Source organism: Pteropus vampyrus, unplaced genomic scaffold, assembly GCF_000151845.1.
Source record: "Pteropus vampyrus isolate Shadow unplaced genomic scaffold, Pvam_2.0 Scaffold39, whole genome shotgun sequence".
Taxonomy (NCBI): domain Eukaryota; kingdom Metazoa; phylum Chordata; class Mammalia; order Chiroptera; family Pteropodidae; genus Pteropus; species Pteropus vampyrus.
In genome coordinates, this window is record NW_011888820.1 from 7,951,076 (window position 1) to 7,970,309 (window position 19,234).

General features: G+C 42.1%; 1 protein-coding gene across 4 annotated transcripts in view; it reads right to left on the minus strand.

Annotated features, from left to right (window-relative positions):
- Positions 1-381: 381 nt before the first annotated feature.
- The window catches only part of ZNF608 (zinc finger protein 608), a 109,003-nt gene continuing 90,150 nt past the window's right edge, over positions 382-19,234 (minus strand). For 2 of the 4 annotated variants that reach the window (XM_011358317.2, XM_011358316.2), the window contains exons 4-10: positions 11,306-11,393; positions 8,324-10,778; positions 6,248-6,665; positions 5,492-5,664; positions 3,929-4,082; positions 1,955-2,036; positions 382-1,367 (exon numbers count right to left, since the gene is read on the minus strand). In XM_011358317.2, the coding sequence (XP_011356619.1) occupies positions 1,361-1,367; positions 1,955-2,036; positions 3,929-4,082; positions 5,492-5,664; positions 6,248-6,665; positions 8,324-10,778; positions 11,306-11,393 (3,377 nt within the window). In that variant the 3' untranslated portion in view covers positions 382-1,360. Of the gene's footprint in view, positions 1,368-1,950; positions 2,037-3,928; positions 4,083-5,491; positions 5,665-6,247; positions 6,666-8,323; positions 10,779-11,305; positions 11,394-19,234 lie in introns of those variants that run through there. The other 2 variants (XM_023529597.1, XM_023529596.1) reach the window with 2 other exon arrangements.

Consider the following 19,234-nt stretch of genomic DNA (forward strand, 5'->3'; position numbering starts at 1 on the left):
CAATTCTGTACATTTGGCATAAAATATTCTAGTAAAACAATTTAAATAAATGTCTAGCTGACAGTCTTTTTACACGTTTTATCTACTGTCCACATGTCACAAGATTTACACTTTTGGAATATCATCTACATGAAAGAAACCTGTATCTACCTATTTGCAGTGATATTATGCTCCATATTTAGAGTAAATACTCAGTGAATATGCATATATCCAATGAATTAAATATACTATTTGGTTGTTATACCTGTGTACAAGAAAAGTTAACATCTATACACTGTATCTTATGCATTGGATGTCCATACTATTAGGAAACCTTTCTTTGAAAATGAGAATCACTATCAGCCAGCTGGAAATAACATGAGACAGACAAGAAGCCATTATAAAAAAAAAACTTTTTAATTCTGATTGCCAAATTATTTAAGGCAGGTATAAAAAAGGAAAGCATTCAATATACATTTTACATAAAATAAACTAGATTACAGCATAAAACAAGTAACCAGGCAATAGCATTAAAGTCTCTCTCTTCTAAAACTGGATAATTGTAAACATTAAAAAAAGAAAAAAAAAAAAAAAAAGGACTGCAGGACTATTCAAGTAATAGAACAATCACAGATGTCTCTGGTATGCAGGCTATTGGGTTTTTTGCCATTCAAGATTATCAAAAAATGACACCTCATTATTCACAGATGCTCATTATTTCCCCATTTTAATCTTTACATTATGTACAACACAGTTTTTGTGGTACTGGCAACCCTATGCCTTCCAAAAGTATTTTTTTCCACAATACACAAGTACAAACAGTGACTACAGGAACATTTTACACTGATGCGTCTTTAACAGGAGCCACCAAATAGACATCTAAATTGTACCAAGTGTCATCATCACAGTTAGCCTTTCTGAGGGGCTTACGGGAAATATATGAAGGATATGCAAGGTTCAGGCACACTGATACATAACATTATTTATTTACAATTTAAAATGAAAAGAATAAGAAAGTAAGCAGCCTTTTGTGGCTAACACTTTTCAACATGACAAATACATTTTTTTTATTTCCTTTTCTGAGTGGTTTGCAACTTGGCAGCAGACCCTGTGTGTGCGAGCCTGGTTACTGATACAAAAAGTAAAGAATATATATATATATATGTATATATACATATATGTATACGTATATATATATAAAACAGAAGTTTAATTACAGCAACATTTGTTACTCTGTGATAAAATCTGTAATTTACAAAAATGAAATGACTGGTTTTTGCCTGCCATTAAGGCATTTCAAATTAACACCATGGAACTGATGTCTGTATAAAGCGCTTCCCCATGTGAGCCAGTCACATGACAACGTACATTTCCAATCTTGTTATTCTCTGAAAAAGAAAAGAAAACCTTAGTATAGAGTTCTATCCACACTTGACACTGAAAATATGAAGACCCTAAGATTGACAGGCTTATTATTTTAGTTCTATTCGATTCATGGAATTCGACTCCTCAGAACGTGAATGAACACAAGGGTAAAGATATACATTGTGAAAAAATGAATTATTCTCTTTCAAAAACAACTTGAGGGATAATTCAAAATGAGAAAGAATAAACAATACTTTATGAAAATAAATTTCTCCATTTGTGACTTCATTCTTAAACACAACAACTCAAAGAGAGTCACAGTGACTATTTTAACAGAGCTACGAGGATAGCCTAAGAAACTTTTCAACTGTTTAAATAACTGATCAGTTAATTACTAATCTACATTACAGCTACAGAAATGAGGTTCAGGGAATAGAAGCTGCATGGGAAACACAGTAGCAAAAAAGCAAATTCGTTATAATAATAAAAAACCCTGAAGGCTTAAGTCTTTGGTCTAAAATGCCTATACGTGCTTCCTCCCACCCATTAAGATGTCTCTATCTAAAAAAAAAAAAAAAAAAAAAAATTAAAAAATGTGGCCGGTATTTACCTTCTTTGTGCAGGAAACATTCCTGATGCAGATGCCTGGGCAGCCACCTGCTGAGAGGCAACGAGGGCAGCAGAGGTCAAGCCTAATGGGGAAAAAAAACAGGGTTTCTGTGACATTCAGAAAGGTAAGAGTAGACGCAGGCCCGGTGGTGAAGGGCTGCAGACCCAACGGCGGCAATGTGTCCTTTCCTGAACACACACATAAAATGTTTAATGCAGCAAGAACAGAGTACAAACCACGTGGTCTAACCAATATCTATCCCTTTATCGAATACTCGGCGGTTTTAATAGCTATTCAAAAAGAATTCGGCATTCCATCCCTCTGACTCTGCATGGTGCTAAATGGTTTGGACACATTCCTGAATAGGAAGCTCAGCAGAAATAATAGGTACCAGGTAACAACAGGAATCAAAAGTCACAGCGAATTATAGAAGCGACATGCTATTTGCTTAGAATACAATATTTTCATAGTAACTTTTATCACTTTAACATTTTCCCCAGAGATCGAACACAATGCATCTCATAAGGTACAAGGAATCGGTGAACCAAACTTTGAAATAGTAACCTTTACTGTGCAAGAGAAGGGTAACTGTCAGAGGATGTAATAATCCAGATAGCATGAAGTTGCCAATAGAAAATTCTCCTTAATTCTATAGAAAACAATCTTGGAAAAAAACAGAAGAAACAAACACAAACCCAGGAAAGATTACTCTCTCCTTCTATGTCCTTTATGTTCTCTTTTAACACCACTAGTTGACACCAAGTAACATGAGCTGAATAAACAAAAATGATCATTTCACATCTGTATGGCACTTCCCACTTTTGGAAGTACTTTCAAACATATTCTGTATTCACACAGCAGAGTACGAGGTAAGAGGCAGCTTGGCAAGTGCTGTGGACTGAACTGTGTCCTTTCGAAATTCCTGTGTGAAAGTCATAACCCCCCCAATGTGACTTGCATTTGGAGATAGGACCAATCAGGAAGTAATTAAGATTAAATGAGGTCATAAGGGTGGGGCCCTGATCCAACAAGATTTGTGTCCTTTTAAGAAGAAACATCAGAGTAATTCTCTCTCCTTCCCCCATGTGCACAGAGAAGAGGTCAAATGAGCAGACAGCAAGATGGAGGCTGCCCACAAGCCAGGAAGAGAACTTTCAACAGAAAGTGACCATATTGTCACCCTGATCTCAGACTCCCAGCCTTCGGAATGATGAGAAAATCAATTTCTGTTGTTTAAAGCCCTGGAGACTATGACATTTTCTTATGGCAATCTGAGTCAAGACAGCAAGATCCTAGCAAGTCATCTGTTGACGGTGACGGTGCCTGTGCCCATGCCCACCTGCTGTGAGGTGACAGAGCTAGGACAAATGGCGCATATGCTCAACTATAACACACGAACTGAAGGCTCCCTCACTCCCTCATGTCAATTCTATGGCTTTTCAAAAGATGTTTCTCCATCTTTAGTGAAAGTCACAGTAGTGAAGGTCTGTGAAGAGTCCTTGAATTAGGTTATGAAAAGTGCTGAGCCTGATCGCATTACCCGTTACCCCACGGGGAAAGAGCAACTTAAAGGCCCTGCAGGGACGAGGACAGGTGATGTCACCAAAGCCTCCCACCATGCCTCCCTTTCTTCACAATTTTCCTGAAGTAGCTATCTGATCTTCTGATTGTTATATTCAGTGACCTAGACACTGGATGTCACCCTCAGTCTGCAAGATAACAGCAAGCCTCTGATAACATCAACAAGTGACAATTATTAAGTGGTAGCCATTTCGTGTTTCCATAGAATACAAAGACTAGGAATAGCTTTAGTTGTGCCGCTAGGAAATACTAGGAAGTAAGTGTTAAAAATCCAACCCAGAGCTAATGTTAACTCAAAGCTCAATATGTTTACTTGAAGACATGAAGAACAGTTTCAGCAACTGTCTTCCAAAGCAGAAGGAACAAGGACACAAGAACGACAGAGCTGCTGACCTTGGAAAGGGTCGTATTGACCAGGGATTAGTGGGTACCCCATGCCGACGTGGGTATGGTGATGCGTATGCAGATGCCGCTGGCCGAAGGGGGAGTGGCGATCCCGCTCCCTTTCCGATTCCCGTTCCCGCTCAGCTGTAGCCTTCTCCACCGGCTGCAACAGAAGAGAGACATGTCCCCACTTAATTCCCTGAAAAAGAACTAGTAGGAGTACTAAACCACCTTTGTCCCTTCAGCTACGTGTTAATGATTTAAAAAAAGTAAATATGTAGATACTTAAAAATTCCTTATTAGATGAACATCATTTCACAAAAAAAAAAAAGAAAAAAAGCGCTTCAGTTTCAGCTGCAATTAAGTCAACACTAAAGAACTGGTCCACCCCAAGGGAACATCAAAGTTTTCTTCAAATGTCTGAAATAAGAGGACCTTTCTCTCTATTCACTCATAACTTCAGGTTTAGAATCTATCCAGTTTCTTCCCAGAAACAACTTTTACATACGAATGAAGGAAAAGAAGTCATTGTAATGAGATTTAAGGTCAAGTTTTCTGATCACCTTTTTATTTTATCTACATTTTGTGGGGGAGAATCTAGCTCATAATTTTAAACATCTTTATCTATTCCGTTCCATTGAAAACATATCCTAATATCACATGCCCGTGTCAAGTACAGAAAATCACTGCCCTATGTCTCCAAAAGCATTCCAGAATCTCTCCATTTTTGAACACTCAGAGGAGCTCTAGCTCTCCCTAATCATAATTTGGTTAAGGATCGTGTGTTTTTGATACATTTCTACGCACTAGAACTTAACCACCCTTTCACTGAAGTTCTTTTTCTCACTTGAAAAAGATCTTTGCACTAAAAGGAGTACTCACAGAAAAAGATTCATAAATCATCTTTTCCACTTTCTTTATAGAGTCTCTGGTGGACTCATCCACATTATGGACCCCATATTTTAATTTGTTCCAAACTTCTCTTTCTTGCCAAAGACAACCACAGTCTTTCTTTTCTCCCTCTTCACAACAGTGTCTAGGACTAAGTAGTGTCTTTGGGGGGGGGGCGCGGGACAGGGGTTGGTGAGTGGTGGTAGAGCCATCTTTCACAAAGACACACGCTTGCATTACTTTGGCGGAGGTTCAAGGGACATAACAATGAGTCAAAGCCAAAAAAAAAAAAAAAAAAAGCAGATGCAGCCACTACTCCTTAGCCAAGTGACTCACTCTGACATGAGTGCATCAGACTATATTACATCAAAAACATTTCACACCGAAAGTCAGTTCCTATAAATTTAAATGTCCACCTCACAAGCATCCTCCTGGGTAGGTAAGGTATAGATTTTGCAACAGAAAAGCTTGTGACCACCGTACATACTTTACCAATTTTTTCCCCCATGTGTGAAACCATCTTACTTTTGAACATTCCATTCTTTATGTATTAGGACAAAACAGCATCCGGAAATCACAGCTGGGTTCCGAAACCATTCATATTTCAAGACCGTTCTCTAGTGTGTTCCCTTTTCTCCCCCAAAACACAGTACTTTTAAATAACAACAAAGGGAGGCTTACAGCAGGAGACTTGCTGCGGTATTGGTTGGCATGCTGCTGGAGCAAATCCAGTGCTTTAGATTCAGTGGTTGTTTTCGTGTTGATGCTAGGGCTGGTATTGACTTTCTCTGCCTCTTCTCTCCCTGACATCTTCCCATAAACAGGATAATGAAATCCCGGAGAGAGATAGGCCCCTGCAGACAAACAACAAATGCCACATCAAGTTACGGCCTACGTCTCAAAAAAAAAAAAAAAAAAAAAAAATCATTTGGATTACATGAATTTGGGATAAGAGTCATAGATCTTAAAATAGGGGACTACATTAAGAACCGGCTACATCATCGTTAAACTGTATCTAGGTTCTCCAATTTTCTTCTCCTAGTTAATTCATTCTGATGAACGGAGGTTATAAACAGAATCAAGCTTACAGCTATTTCATACATTTATGTGTCCGCTTAAGTGAAAGGAATAGTAACTATAATGATTATGACAGTAAGTGCTTAGAATATTTTCATAGGCAATAAAGTATCTGTCAGTCTAACAGCTATAGCAGCCCATCAGAGACTATGGAAACAATAGCTAAGGACTCTTAACATTTCATCTAAAAAAAAAAAAAAACCTTTTATTAAATCACTTTCATCTTTGGGACTTTAAGTAGCATAAAAACAAGTAAAACGAGCGTCACTCCTGAAGCATCTAATTTATCCTGAGTTTTTAATAGCTAAGATATAAACACGACCTCTTCCCTTTAATACCGTTAGAACCCATAACACGTACCAGGGTAACTGTGCATGAGGACGGGAGAAACGGCCCGGTATGCAGGGTGGCTGGGCTCATACATCTGTGGGTAAGGATAAGCATGCAGGTACTGTATGTACGACTGGTGCTGACTCATGGGCGAGGAGACAGCCACTCTTGTTCCTCGAGAGTCCTTCCAGTTCACAGGAGTCTTTCGATCATCATTTTTCAGCTTGTTCTCCTCCATGGACTGAGAGTCAGGACGCTTGGCCTCTTTGGGCTCCTCTTTAATGCTGGTTAATGATACAGGAAGGCTGGACACGCCACTCTCTTTATTGGGAGTTTTCCTGGGACTATCCTCTTTTAGTTTCTTTTCCCTATCAAGGTCTTCTGACTTTTGCTGATCCAGGTATTTGGGCTGGTATACGTAATGATGCCATGTCCTTGAATCTGGATCCTGATTTAAAAAAAAAAAAAAAAAAGATTTGTTTTAAAATTTCACTTTTTAAGAAAGACCCATTAATCATCATGACGGCACTATTACTATTACTTCTACTACTAAGTTAACATTTATTCATGTGCTAGCACTGGGCAAAGGCCTTTACCTCCTCTCACCGAATAATGTCTGAGGCGGGCGTTATTAATGATTACTTTTACAGAAGACAAAACCAGAGGTTTTGAAGTTCCAGGTAACGTCCGGGCCACACTGCCGCCCAGGTGTGGAGCTGGGCTCCAAACAGGTGCGCTGGGCATTAACAGCTGGGCCCTTAATTTCTCAACATCACTGAACATCCTCGGACATACTTAATCTCTCATGTTCCTTTTAATACCTCGCATAGGTAAAAAGAATTTTTAAAACTCCAACTCGAGCTAATAATAGTAAACTTAAGTGATTATTACAGCAAGTAACATCACTGAGGGTGGAAAAACTCTTGGTTTCCTAATACGTTTTCTTCACCCACAGCTGAGGCTTAACATCGGCTCATGTCTCATTACGTGCTAACATCTTATCAAAACAAAACTTCAAATTAATAGCCCACATTATGGCTTTCCTACTAGAAAACAAAGCCATCTATAACCACGCGCCTCCAAATCGTAGAGTTCCAATACCGCCCTGCGAAGTCACAGCCTGATTCAGGCCTCCAGAGAGGGAAATTAGGGTCCTAAATGGTCTTTGCGACTCCCCTCCCATTCGTGATATAAACCCACTGGGCACTTTGGTCCTCAGTGAACATTCGGAGTTGCGCCTAAGGTCCAACTTTTGGGCAGAAAGGAACATGAAGAAAGGATTCTGTTGCTTTGATTCGCCAGGGATATCTAAGCACGGGGGTGGGGGTGGGGGTGCTGGGAAACACCAGAAGGAACTCTCGTGGGACTGCAGTGAATCAGGATGTTCGAAATATCAAAGTGCTAGCGTATGGGTGCTTTCACGGGGACCAACTTCCAGGTGTTTGCACGTGCAACCTCAGGCTGGGCTCCGGGATGACAGCTGGCGGCACATCCACCCAGACCTCTTCTCTCCTCACAAGGAATCAGCACTGAGCCCCACTTTGGGGCACTTAATACAGAGCGTAAAACAGGAATCCAGGCATCTCAGACACCATGCATGGGAAAGACATCTGGCTCCCAAATTGTATTAAAAAGATGAGTGGGAAATGTGAGTTTAGGGATCCGGTCTTAACATTCCTAAAAGACATCAAGAGAAATTTGGAAACGTAGCAGAACAAATATTTTAGAGATCAGACTCAGAATCTCGGCGTTAACTCAGCGGGAAACTCAGCGGCCATGTGGCGGAATTCTCTCGCCTTGGACTCAGTAAGAAACTAAGGGACCATGTCGGATTCACAGTTCGTTAATGGCATCGTGGAACATGAAAAGCACATGTCCACAGCTCTCTTTACTACACAACGTGACAAGGAAATCATGAGCGATGTACATTTTAGAAGCGCGCAATAACTCCTGAGAGAACCTTTTAAAATATTTTTCAAGAGAAGAGGAGCCAACCCTAATGAACCCTTGGTTTACTTCCTGTGGAGAAGTCTAATCAGATAAGCCCAGACATGTACACGTCTCAGACTGCTCTCTCCCTGTGGGGGCCACGCTCCACAATCTTACTTGTTTAAATCTCGAGGTTGGGTCTACACCTGTCTGCTTCATAGAGTCCATGACAGATTTCATTTCTACAGCCTCCTTAATAAGCTGGTGGTTTTCCATCTGCTTAGCTTTGAAGCTGTCGGCCTGAAGCTGCTGCTGGTGATTGGAGAGAAGCTGCGATTTACCTGTCTCCTCAGTTTTATTAGGCACTGACGGCCCTAGTTTAGAATGGTTTTTGTTTGGCTCCGGGGTAGAGGGAGCTTTTGAGATTGTGGCCGACGGCATGTTTTTCTGTTTACTGTCCTCCTTGCCCAGCTCTTTCAAGGGGAGCTCGGTTTTCCTTTCACAGTCTCCTCTCCCAGTTTGGGCCATTTTCTGCTCTGCCAGCCTCTGGTCCTCATAGTACTTCTCATACTGCTGTCTGTAGGCAGGGCTGGTGGCCATCAGAGACTTCTGGTCCATATAGAGCCCGTAGGCATACTGGCCATAATAAAGTGACTGAGCCAGGGCAGGGTGTCTCTGTGTGATCACCGACTGGTGCTGAGGCTGTAAGGAGGCGGAAGCATGGTCCACTCTCTTGGCATCTAGCTGCTCTGCCTTGTCTTTCTTTTCTGCATCTTCCTCAGACTCCTTCTTGATCTTCAGTCCCTGCATGCTCCCACCGTTCCCAGCGGCAGGGGCGCCGACCTGCCCGGGGTGCATGTAACTTGGAGAATAATAAGGATCGTAGCCATGGTAATAGGGAGAATGGGACTCTTTCATTTGAGATGATTGTGCTGTAGCTGAAGAGTGCCCTTTTACAACACCGTCCTTACCAGACACGATATCTGACGGGGAACTGGCTTTGGACCTCATGCCCTCTGACCTGCTGTCAGAACCACCATCATCGGCGGCATCAGATATGTCCGAATAGGCAGGGCTGCTCGTCTTGGCTGCAGAGCTCTCTGCTCCGTTTTGTGTCAACACATGCAGTGGGGCCATCGGCGCCTGCCCGTTCACCAAAGGGTTGCATTCCATTCTCGAGGCGCTCCCTATGGAAGGGCTGGGAGCGTTGTCCGTGAATGTGTAAACCTTATCGGCCTCGGCTTTGATACTGGCCATTCGGCTCTCTTGAGACTCCGACAGTCCATTAGCCAGCCCTTCACTCTTACTGAGATGGTCCTTTAAAAAATGCCCAGATAAGTCTTTCCCAGCCCCCTTGGCGTCATCTAGTTTGCCCAGCTTTGCATCCATTTTAGGGCTTCCTGTCTCTTTGCCTTCTTTGTCCTTTAGCTTTCGCTTCTCCTTTTTCTTTTTGTCTTTGAGTGACACAAGAGCTGGGTTCACGGTGATGGGCTCCCCCATAATTGTAGGCTTTGGTTGAATGGGTTTTAACGGAGGACTCTTTGGTGTGGCCTGAACAACAGTCGTCGTGAGGGAGGGCAGGCCGGGTATTGTCCCCGTGGTGGTGCTTGTAAAGGCTGCGGTGGGGATAGCGATTAGTTGCGGGGGTGTGGGGGCTGGGGCAGGAGCGATGGGCCGGGCCGTTTTCAGTTTGGAGAGGTTTTTGTCCATTTTGCAATTGTTGGCTTTTTTGCCCTTTTCTTTATCTCCCAAGTTCTTCTTGTCAATTAACCCTTCCGCTTCCAGTTTGGGCATTTCAGCAGCCAAACTGCCGTCTGCCGCTGAGCAACCGTCTAACGTGGCCGTCATGTTGGAGATGACTGGGAGATTGCTCAGCTCACTGTTAAGGCCCTTCTTTTTGCCAGAATTCTTCCCAGCTTTAGATCCGATAACAGAACCTGGGCCATTGCTCATCAGCTCCCTCTTTCCCTTGGGGGTCCCAGGGGGGTTCCCCGAGCCAGGGGATGCCGGCGCCTTCACCTGGTCATAAGCTGATACACTTGTGCTTGGCTCGCTGCATTCAAGCGCCACGTTACTCAGTGCCTCCTCGCAGTCCGAGATCTTGTCTTCACTGTCCGGTTCAAACTCCAGCTTGTTTTCTGGGTCTAAGTGTGCATGAGCCTGGTGGTACCTCAGGCCATTAATGTGCTTGTACTTTTTGTTGCAGTTCGGGTGGGGACAATCGATTAATACTGGAGAGGAGCAGCCTTGGTCCAAAAAAGTAGTCTCTGGTTTCCCTTGAGGGGTGGTGGGAGTGCTTCTAGAATTTGTGCGGACACGTTTCCCAGGCTTATTGTCCTCGGAGCTGGAGTTCAGGTCTAGCTCCATTGGAGGCTTGTTTTTCCTTTTGTTGGTGGAGGAGGGGCTGGCTTTGATGTCCTCAGCGGCACAATTTGGGGGTGTCCTTCTCCCGCTGGCATTGAGGCTGCCCCGCCTCCCTTTCCCATTGGCCCCTCCTCTGTTCTTGCTCTGCAGCCCTCTGGACTCTGTGAAGCTGGCCTCCGAGCCTGGGGCAGCTGCAGCAGACCTCGCTCTCTTCCCTCGGCCCCGGCCTCCTCTCATCTCCAGGTCACTTGTTGGTGACTCACAGAACCTGGGGAAGCAAGTAACAAATATTAAAATGAGCAGGCTCAAAAGAGCCAGGTGAAACCACGAGGCACACAATGCAGAAAAGTGCAGTCAACACGCCAGCGGCTTGAGGGCCGGGCCCAGATAAGGAAAAGACACCTCATTTTTCCACTGACGGTTTCAACACCTGCAAAATAACAGGCTACCAGCAGCTTATATTATTCCTCAGAAAACCAAAGAAAAACGGCTCAGGTAGCCAGCTTCAAATCCAGTTCAAATTCCCATTTTGAGAAAAGAAGAAAACAAAGAAGACAGAAAAGGGGCAGGGAGTAGAGATCTCCTGGCAAAAAAAGAAACCCGGCATCTGCATTTTACTGTGTTCAACCCTGAATTGCTCATTTCCCTTATGCTTGGTTTCAATTACAGGCAGACTTTTATGTATTATTCATTTCTCTATATAGTTTCCTTGCAAAGAGAGGATGGGGGAAGGAGAGGGGAAAGAGAGGAAGGAGGAGAGAAAACAGAGCCTGAAATAAAAGGCCCTGTGCATACCTGGGAGGGGCCCAGTCGTGCTTGGTGCAGTCCAGTAGGGTCCCTACGTAAGTTTTGTTCCTCCACGTGACATTGACCACTAGGACACCTGCGGAAGTGGAGAATGAAGGAGGACCATGGTTAGCACCAATTACTCCATTTCCAGTCCATTTGTTATTATTATTAATTATTATTACTATTACTACTACTACTACTACTAGTACTACTACTCCTACTCCTACCATTATTATTATTTTTACGAGCAAAGTTCTATTCTCATTTGCTTTCAAAAGCTGTGGTTTACATTCTTCCTCTTTCTGGTTTCAGTGACCTCAAAAGAAAACCCACAGGAAAGAGTGAGTGTGAGTGTGTGAGAGAGAGAGTGTGTGTGTGTGTGTGTGTGTGTGTGTGTGTGTGTGTGTTATGCGTGTATAGTACAAAAGGGTAAAGCTTTGTGTGAGAGTGTAATCAAGATACTGCTGACAGAAGGAAATGGTTTTTGCCATGTCCTGCTGTAAAATAGCAACACTCACCTCTTAATTTTTCTATTATTACACATAATTGCTTTCGTTTGGCAAGCAGCCAACAAAAACTAAGCGCCAGTTACCAGTACTTAAACCAGAAGGTGACTTAAAGCAATCGGTTTTGTTTGCAATTCAACAACATAAAATAACGGTGCTTTTTATTCAGAAAAAAATTATGTGGGTGCACAAAAATAGGTATAGAGCAGGAACCAGGGCTTGGAATCCAGATAGCAGACAACCAGCTATGGTTTCTCTTTCTTAATCCTGCCCTCTCTGGCTTTGTGAGACAAGAATCAGCCTTGGTATGGTATCTGTTTCACTGTTTGTTCTTGTTTCATATTAAGACCTCCTAAAATAGCCCTCTTAAGAAAATAAATGTGCACAATAGGTTTGCTCTTGGGGTTATCTTTAGAATCAACTTTAGTAAGCATTTGCCACAGAGGGTTAGAAAAAAAAAAAATCTCAAACCAGCACACTTGTTTCCTGCAAGCCATTCTGCTTTTCCCAACTGCTTTGCAGACAGACAATTTAATTTAGCACTGCATCTGTGAATTACTAAACTTAAGTGCACTTAGTACACCAAATGTCACAGGGAAACAAAATATAACATCCTCTTTATTTCACTAGAAGACAAGTGCCATATATTTCTTAAATTCACTCTTTTAAAGCATATATACAAGGACCTAGATTTTGAGACAAACCTAAAATACTACAGTAAAAAAATGAAATATTCAAGTGAGACTTTGTTTTGTTTTCTGTACTCCCCCCCGCCCCCCACCACACACACACACTCTTTCTTGGAAACACCAAGGGACATTACTCAAAGTCTATTTCTAGCTGGTTTGCTCACTTGCTCAGTGCCATTTTGAATTTTACTGTAAACCTATATTGAACTCCTTTATGGTAAGGGACACCCCACAAGGTAAGACACATTTCCTTGGAAGGTTTTAACATCAGGTAAAATATTTGAATGGCTGGCAATCAAGTAGTGGGGAAGAAAGGATTTCTTTCAGAAGTCTCAAAAAGAAATTTAAAAATTGTTTCCCATATGGTCTATGTTGCTATTACTTAGGTGACAGCTGAATTTACTCACTGTAGCAATAGTCTACAAGGGAAAGGAAAAGCTAGCAGGATACAAAGCAAGCATTTCCTCAGATCAGGGTTGATTCCATTCGGATTCCCTCAGGAAAAAAAAAAAATTATACCATTGAGTATAAAAGATTCATATTGGGATGAGAATCAATGGTAATTAGGCATTTGGTCAAAATCTGCGCAAGACAAAACAATTGGAGGAAAGGATTCTTTATGAGCACATCCCTTCAGGAAAAGGGAGGGGGTGGGAGAAGAGGGGAAGGGGAAGACAGAGCCGGTTTTCTCATCATCTGCTCTCTGGGGCACTGTGTGTGGTGTCAAAGACCTTTGCAGCTGCTTAAAATTCTTTAGCATGTCAGCTATATTTACAGTGCAGGAATATATCTGTATTGCCAGAAGGTTACTGCATTTTAGCTTTAGATGCAATAAGCCGAATCACTGCGTTCCAGAGTCCCTGATGTAGCACAAATGTATAATTAAAATTGCTTGAAAGGAAACATGAAAGAAACAACAAACCCTCCATTCTAGCAGTAATAAAATTAAAAACAGGAAAAGTCTGCACAGACACTTAACATTTGTCTGCAGTGAAAGGCTTTTGTTATTGCTTTTCCCCTAAGGGTTTCGCGTTTCCAGCAAATTGCGGGCCGCGGATTGGCCGGCGCCTGCTGGGAATGCTCGCGTCTGATTGGCAGGGCCGGTGGCGGCCGCCGGGAGCAGCGAGGCAGCGGCTGCGGATAGAGGAGCTTGGCGGCGGGAGGAGGCAGCGCCCCGGCGGCGGGCGAGGCGGGGCCCCGCGCGCCAATCCCGGGTTCCCGCGGCCGGAGTGGGCTGCCCGCGCTGTCCGGCTCGGCAAATGACCGCGGGCTGGCCCGTGCGATGACAGCTAAGCCCGCGTGACCCTGCTGCTTTGCCACCGCGACCCACGCGGCGCGGCCCGCTGCGAACTCGCAGAACCGATTCGTGGTCCGCTAACGGGACAAAGGGAAACCGGGGGCGGGGGGGGGGCGGCGAGAAGGGACCCCAAACAAGCAGATCCTTGGCTATGTGGGGCTACCGTTGGAACCTGTCACAAAGGCGGAAGTCCAGTTGCAACTTCCACACTGTAGAACTATTCACATCGCCTGACGCTATTTCTAGAAGCCACACGAGTAGAGAAGTGATATTACCATCATTATTCTTAGCATTCGGTGGGGGGAAAAGCCCTGTAAAGTCCCTTTTCAGCTTCAGAAGGCCTTAATAAGTCAGTTTACGTATTTAAAAATGCTCAAAATAAATGCTCTACTCCCGGGGAGATTTTGAACAGTCTCCACACAGTGTTAATTAAATACGTGTGCTTGTCTCTATTTTTCTTTATTTGTACAAGCCGCTTCACAATGCCACAGAGTATTTATATCTGCCTAGAACTCACGTGCGACTACACACACGCACATGTTTACGCTGCCAAATCTGCCGCTCTATGCTGGAATGAAGGAATGCTTCTCATAAACTACAAAGCGTATTGTTTCTTTGTTAAGGAAGCCTGTGTTTAGACAACATCCGATTGTGAGGGGCCAAACATAAAGGTGTTTTAGCTCCAAAAGCTGTACATGGTTTATCGTTTTGCTGAAGCCTCAACATCTTGAATACTTTGAAACCCATGGTCATATAAAGTGGACTCGACTTTTTACAGGCATAAATAACTAAAATAAAAACTAGCCTTTTAAAAGTACAAATCTGAATGTTATAAATCTGGGCAGTTATGTTTCTCGCTTAATTTTTACATAAATTGGAAATAAATGTACATTTATTCTAAAAAGTTTAATGTTTCTTTTAATGTACATTTATTCTTTCGAAATTCTAGCCTTTAAGCTAGGTGCTGGAGACACTCTACAAGTCTTTTTCATCTTTATGTTCTCAAGTATCCCACCAGGTTTACTATCCTGGGCACGGTCTTTCTCAAAATGCTAGTTAATTGCCTACCCTGTAACATTTCATATTTGCAAAATATCTGAAGATCATCACCAATAAAAGTAAGAATATAGCTGAAAAGAGCAATGGATAGGTTTGAGTGTGCTCACCACATAGGGTTTTCTTCTTTGTATTGTCTTTTTCTTAGATACTGATTCAGAATCTAAGCTGCAGCCCCCATAAAGCATATTGCTTATGCTTTATGCTTTATGGGGGCTGCAGCTTAGATTCTGAATCAGTATCTAATAAGAATGTGGTCTGTGTTCTACAACCTGAGCCCCTTACCTGTACAAGCCAAAACAGCCTTGAGCTCTCATAAGGATTCCACAGTCATAGTGTTCTATTATTTCCTCTTGTCAATATAGTCAAGTGTTCCCAGAGACAGAGATGGTCAGGCTCATTAAGTATTTATTGTGCATCTACAGGTTACACACTAGGTATCTACTTGGTGCTACAAAATCAATCATGTTTTGGCCGGAACTCCAACCAAACTCTGTACTTCAAGGGTCTGCAAACTTGTAACAGAACCAACACAGGCATACCCTGTAATCCAGACATGTAAGAATAGTTTACATATTACCCATACTTGGGGAGTAGGCCCCTTGATCCATCACATTAAACTAGACCCTGGGTTTGACTTTATAGTGCCTGTCCTACCCAGAGCCCCTGCTCAGAGGGTAACCTTAAGGGACTAGGCTCCTAGACCAATAATCTTAATCCTGTCCTCATTTGACTATTCCAGTGATGGGCACCAGAAGCAGAGGTAACCATACGGGGACTTACTTTGGGAATCTGAATTAGTGACATGGAAAGGAAAGTATTAATAAGAGTAGAAACCTAAAGGTCACAAGATACTAAAGGCTGAGAGGACTATGGTGAGCCAAAGCCCCAAGGACGCAATAGCTATGAGATGAGGAAGCCAGTGGGTGGTACAAGGCCTTCAATACTTGTGTGTGTATTCTTTTACCCCATCACTGACAGGAGCTCTCACCAGCACCCATATTGTTAAAAAGTTGTTCCTGGTTGTTTCGAACTAAGATCTTTGAATACCGTAACCCTCGCTGTGCTTTCCGATACCTTGGAAGGACAGTCTACCCATCATCCACTTGACAGCCTTTCACCTAGTCAAGGACAATGACCATGTTGACATTCTCTAGTTCGCCCTCTTTTCCCCTTCAGCCTAAGCAAGTTTTCGAACATTCTTCATGTCACACTTTCAATTCCTCTGGGAAAAAAAAAAAAAAAAAAAACCTTACAGCTGTTATAGTCCAACTCCCCAAGGAAAGTTAAGGTTCCTAATGAATCAGGACAAAACAAAGTCAAATGTTATCCCTCCTCCGAATCCTCCAGTCACACACGAACCACACACATCACCAAAAGATGGCCACTCCCTCTTGGGACCTCAGTGCACTCCATACATACACAGTCCTCTCACCAATGAATCCATGTTTTCCCTCAGCTAGCCACTTCTCAGCCTCCTTACCAGTAAGATGTAGCCCTGTGCCTCAGTGCCAAAATAGGAAAGTGAATCAACTGATAATGTGCCAGTTCCAGGCCTGGCCCATAAGAATCTCCTGTGCACGTTCTTCTAATCTCTTCCCCTGCCTGGATTGGCTGGGATGGAAACTACAGCAACCGCAAAGGCCATAAGAAGAAGGCAGATCTCCATCTAGGACCCTGAATGATAAGGAGAGAACCCTCACCCAGAAGAAATACTGAACTAGTCTATTAGGTGAGCGGCAAATAAACTCTCACAATATTTAAACAATATTGAGACTATTCGTCTTACCCAATACAGTCCCTTTAACATTTTATACCACGTACATACACAGTATGCCCATCTCTGCCAACTAGACTGCACTTCTTTGAAAATAGGAGCAGCGTCTGTACCTACCCTACCTGCGAACACAGTGCCCAGCACCCAGAGAGTTCATCCAACACTTAGGAACTACTAGAAGGAGAAAGAAGAGAATCTCCATTTGAATCCTACTCAGTGACTGTTATTCACTGGTCCCATACTTTTTCAATAAGCATAATCTTCCACTAGCTTATAGATGATAGAAATTCTCGGCGGAGAGATTTTGCTCCAAAGATGTTATAAATATGGTTTATAAATTACTGTTTCTGGTATTTGTGAAGATGTTTCTTCAAGAACTGGGCAAATGGCTGATTTCCCAGTAGATCAGCATAACTGTTTGTATTACAGCTTAGACTGTTTCAGAGTCTTTCAAGTGCCTCAGCCCTGGGACAGAAGTTCTTTGCCAAGCACTGCGAATGCCGAATTTGGAATCAGACATAGTTTTTTTGAACTCTTATTCAGACTACCACATCTGGATGGACTTGGTGTGCACTCATGCAGAAAACAGAAACCTCACTCTAATAACAACAAAATGTAACCCATTTATGCAACAATCCTTTTTTTTTTTTTTTTAAGTTTACACATTTCTTTCCTTTTACATTCTTTTTTTTTCTGGTAGAAACATTAATGACAATAAAAGTGCCACAATATTCTGGTTTCATGAGTACAAGATAAAGTTTATATATTTAGGATATCATATTACCCTGTATTTTTATACAATGTGACCGCTGTACGAGGTATGATGATTTATCATCACTCCTTTGTACTGAACTCTCTCCTAATATTTTATTGTGGTTTTGCTGTATCCAATACTGGTACTTTTTAAAAAGCTGTGTCTTACATAGCACTCTTGTTCATTTTTCTGGCTTCAGATGTCTTTCTTCAAAGGACACAGCTAAGTTTATAATTATTTGGGGACACTTTAAATTTACAACTGAGGTTGCCAATGAAATAAATACCTGACAGCCAAAAAGCAGAGGGACTTTCCTAGTACCTATGCCAAGTATATATGTAAGAAAAGTGCTGTCACATGACCAGAAAATGCAATATTTTTTTTAAAGAGCCCTACTGCTGGGCTGAATGTTTGAAGAGTCACTTTAACCACATCCTGTAATCAAACCATCTGGAACACAGTGCTGCGATTAGTCACCCTGAACATTGGGCTTTATCTGAACAAACAGTGTATGGCAATGGAGCTTGGGAGACAGGGCAGCACTAACAAAGGGAAGTGTAATGAAACACTTTATGCCCTAGTGTGCCGCCACCCCAGCCATAAACCCCAGAGACACACTGCTCTGGTGTTAATGTATTACTTTATGAAAGCACAGTGAGCTTAAGGATTAAAGGACTGAAGGGCTAAAAATTGCTGGTTTGGGTAGATGTTCTCTGTCAATAGTTAGAGTATGTTGGCACCACACTACCTACGTTAATTATAACCTCTCAGATGACAGTCCAGCTTTCCTATTGGGGTCTCGTGTTATTTTGTAGGACATTAGGCACAAGGTTCCTTTATAGAAGGATAGTTATGATTCTTTATTTGCCAGAGGTTGATCTTAACACCGAGACCCTTCTTTTTCGTTCATCTAAACCATATTCGTCAATAACAACAACAACAAAAAGACCTTAATCCAAATAAACACAGTAAACCAATACCAAAAAGCAATGGCAAAATGCTATTCTAATATGCATTTTAAAAGATGGTATTCTTTCTTACTTGACTGTGCTTATCTCTTTCAAAAGTACATTTGATCATCGGATACAATCTATGGAAATCTTTTTTTCTTAATCTGAAAGGATTTTCTCTTTTAAATACACTGAATAAGCCCTAAAAGAAAAAAAAAAAAGAAGAAGAAGAAAAAAAAAAAACATGGCTAAAGAAACCTTGTTTCCCCATGGGCCTTCTGGTTTAATACACAAAAGAACACAGAGCCACTTCCATCACTGTCACCTCCCCTGCAGCCTTTGTTCTGAGGCCTGATGAGCTGTATTGATTTGGGAAAATCATTGAGCTTCTTGGAAAACTAGACTCTCGCTTATTCACTGCCATCCATTTCTTTCCCATGAAGACAGGTGGTCAATATCCAGTTGACTGGTCAGCTAAAAGAAGCTCTTGCTGCTTTTCTTTTCTTGCTTCCCTAGTAACATTATCCTTTTCTTACTTTTAGAAAATACAATGGCCTGTTAAGAAGTCTTGCAGGCAAGAAGAGGGAGCAGAAATAAGGCTTTTTTTGTAAGGCACCTCCGGAACACTGAAATGCTGTCCCATACATTTGCACCGGAGCCGGCACCACATGTGTGGATTGTGACATTTTCACTGAGCAAGGATTATACAAGCTTAAGCATTAATAAAAACTTTGATAGCCTAAGATATAAAGTTAAAAAAAATCAAAACAAGTCATTAGAGCCCAATTAATATTTACTGCAGAAAGGGACTCTTTACTTCTTTTAAATTATCAGTACATATATTTTAGCAAGTTTCATAGTTAAAAGATGTCATAGCTGTCAGATAGACATTTTGGAGAACAAAGA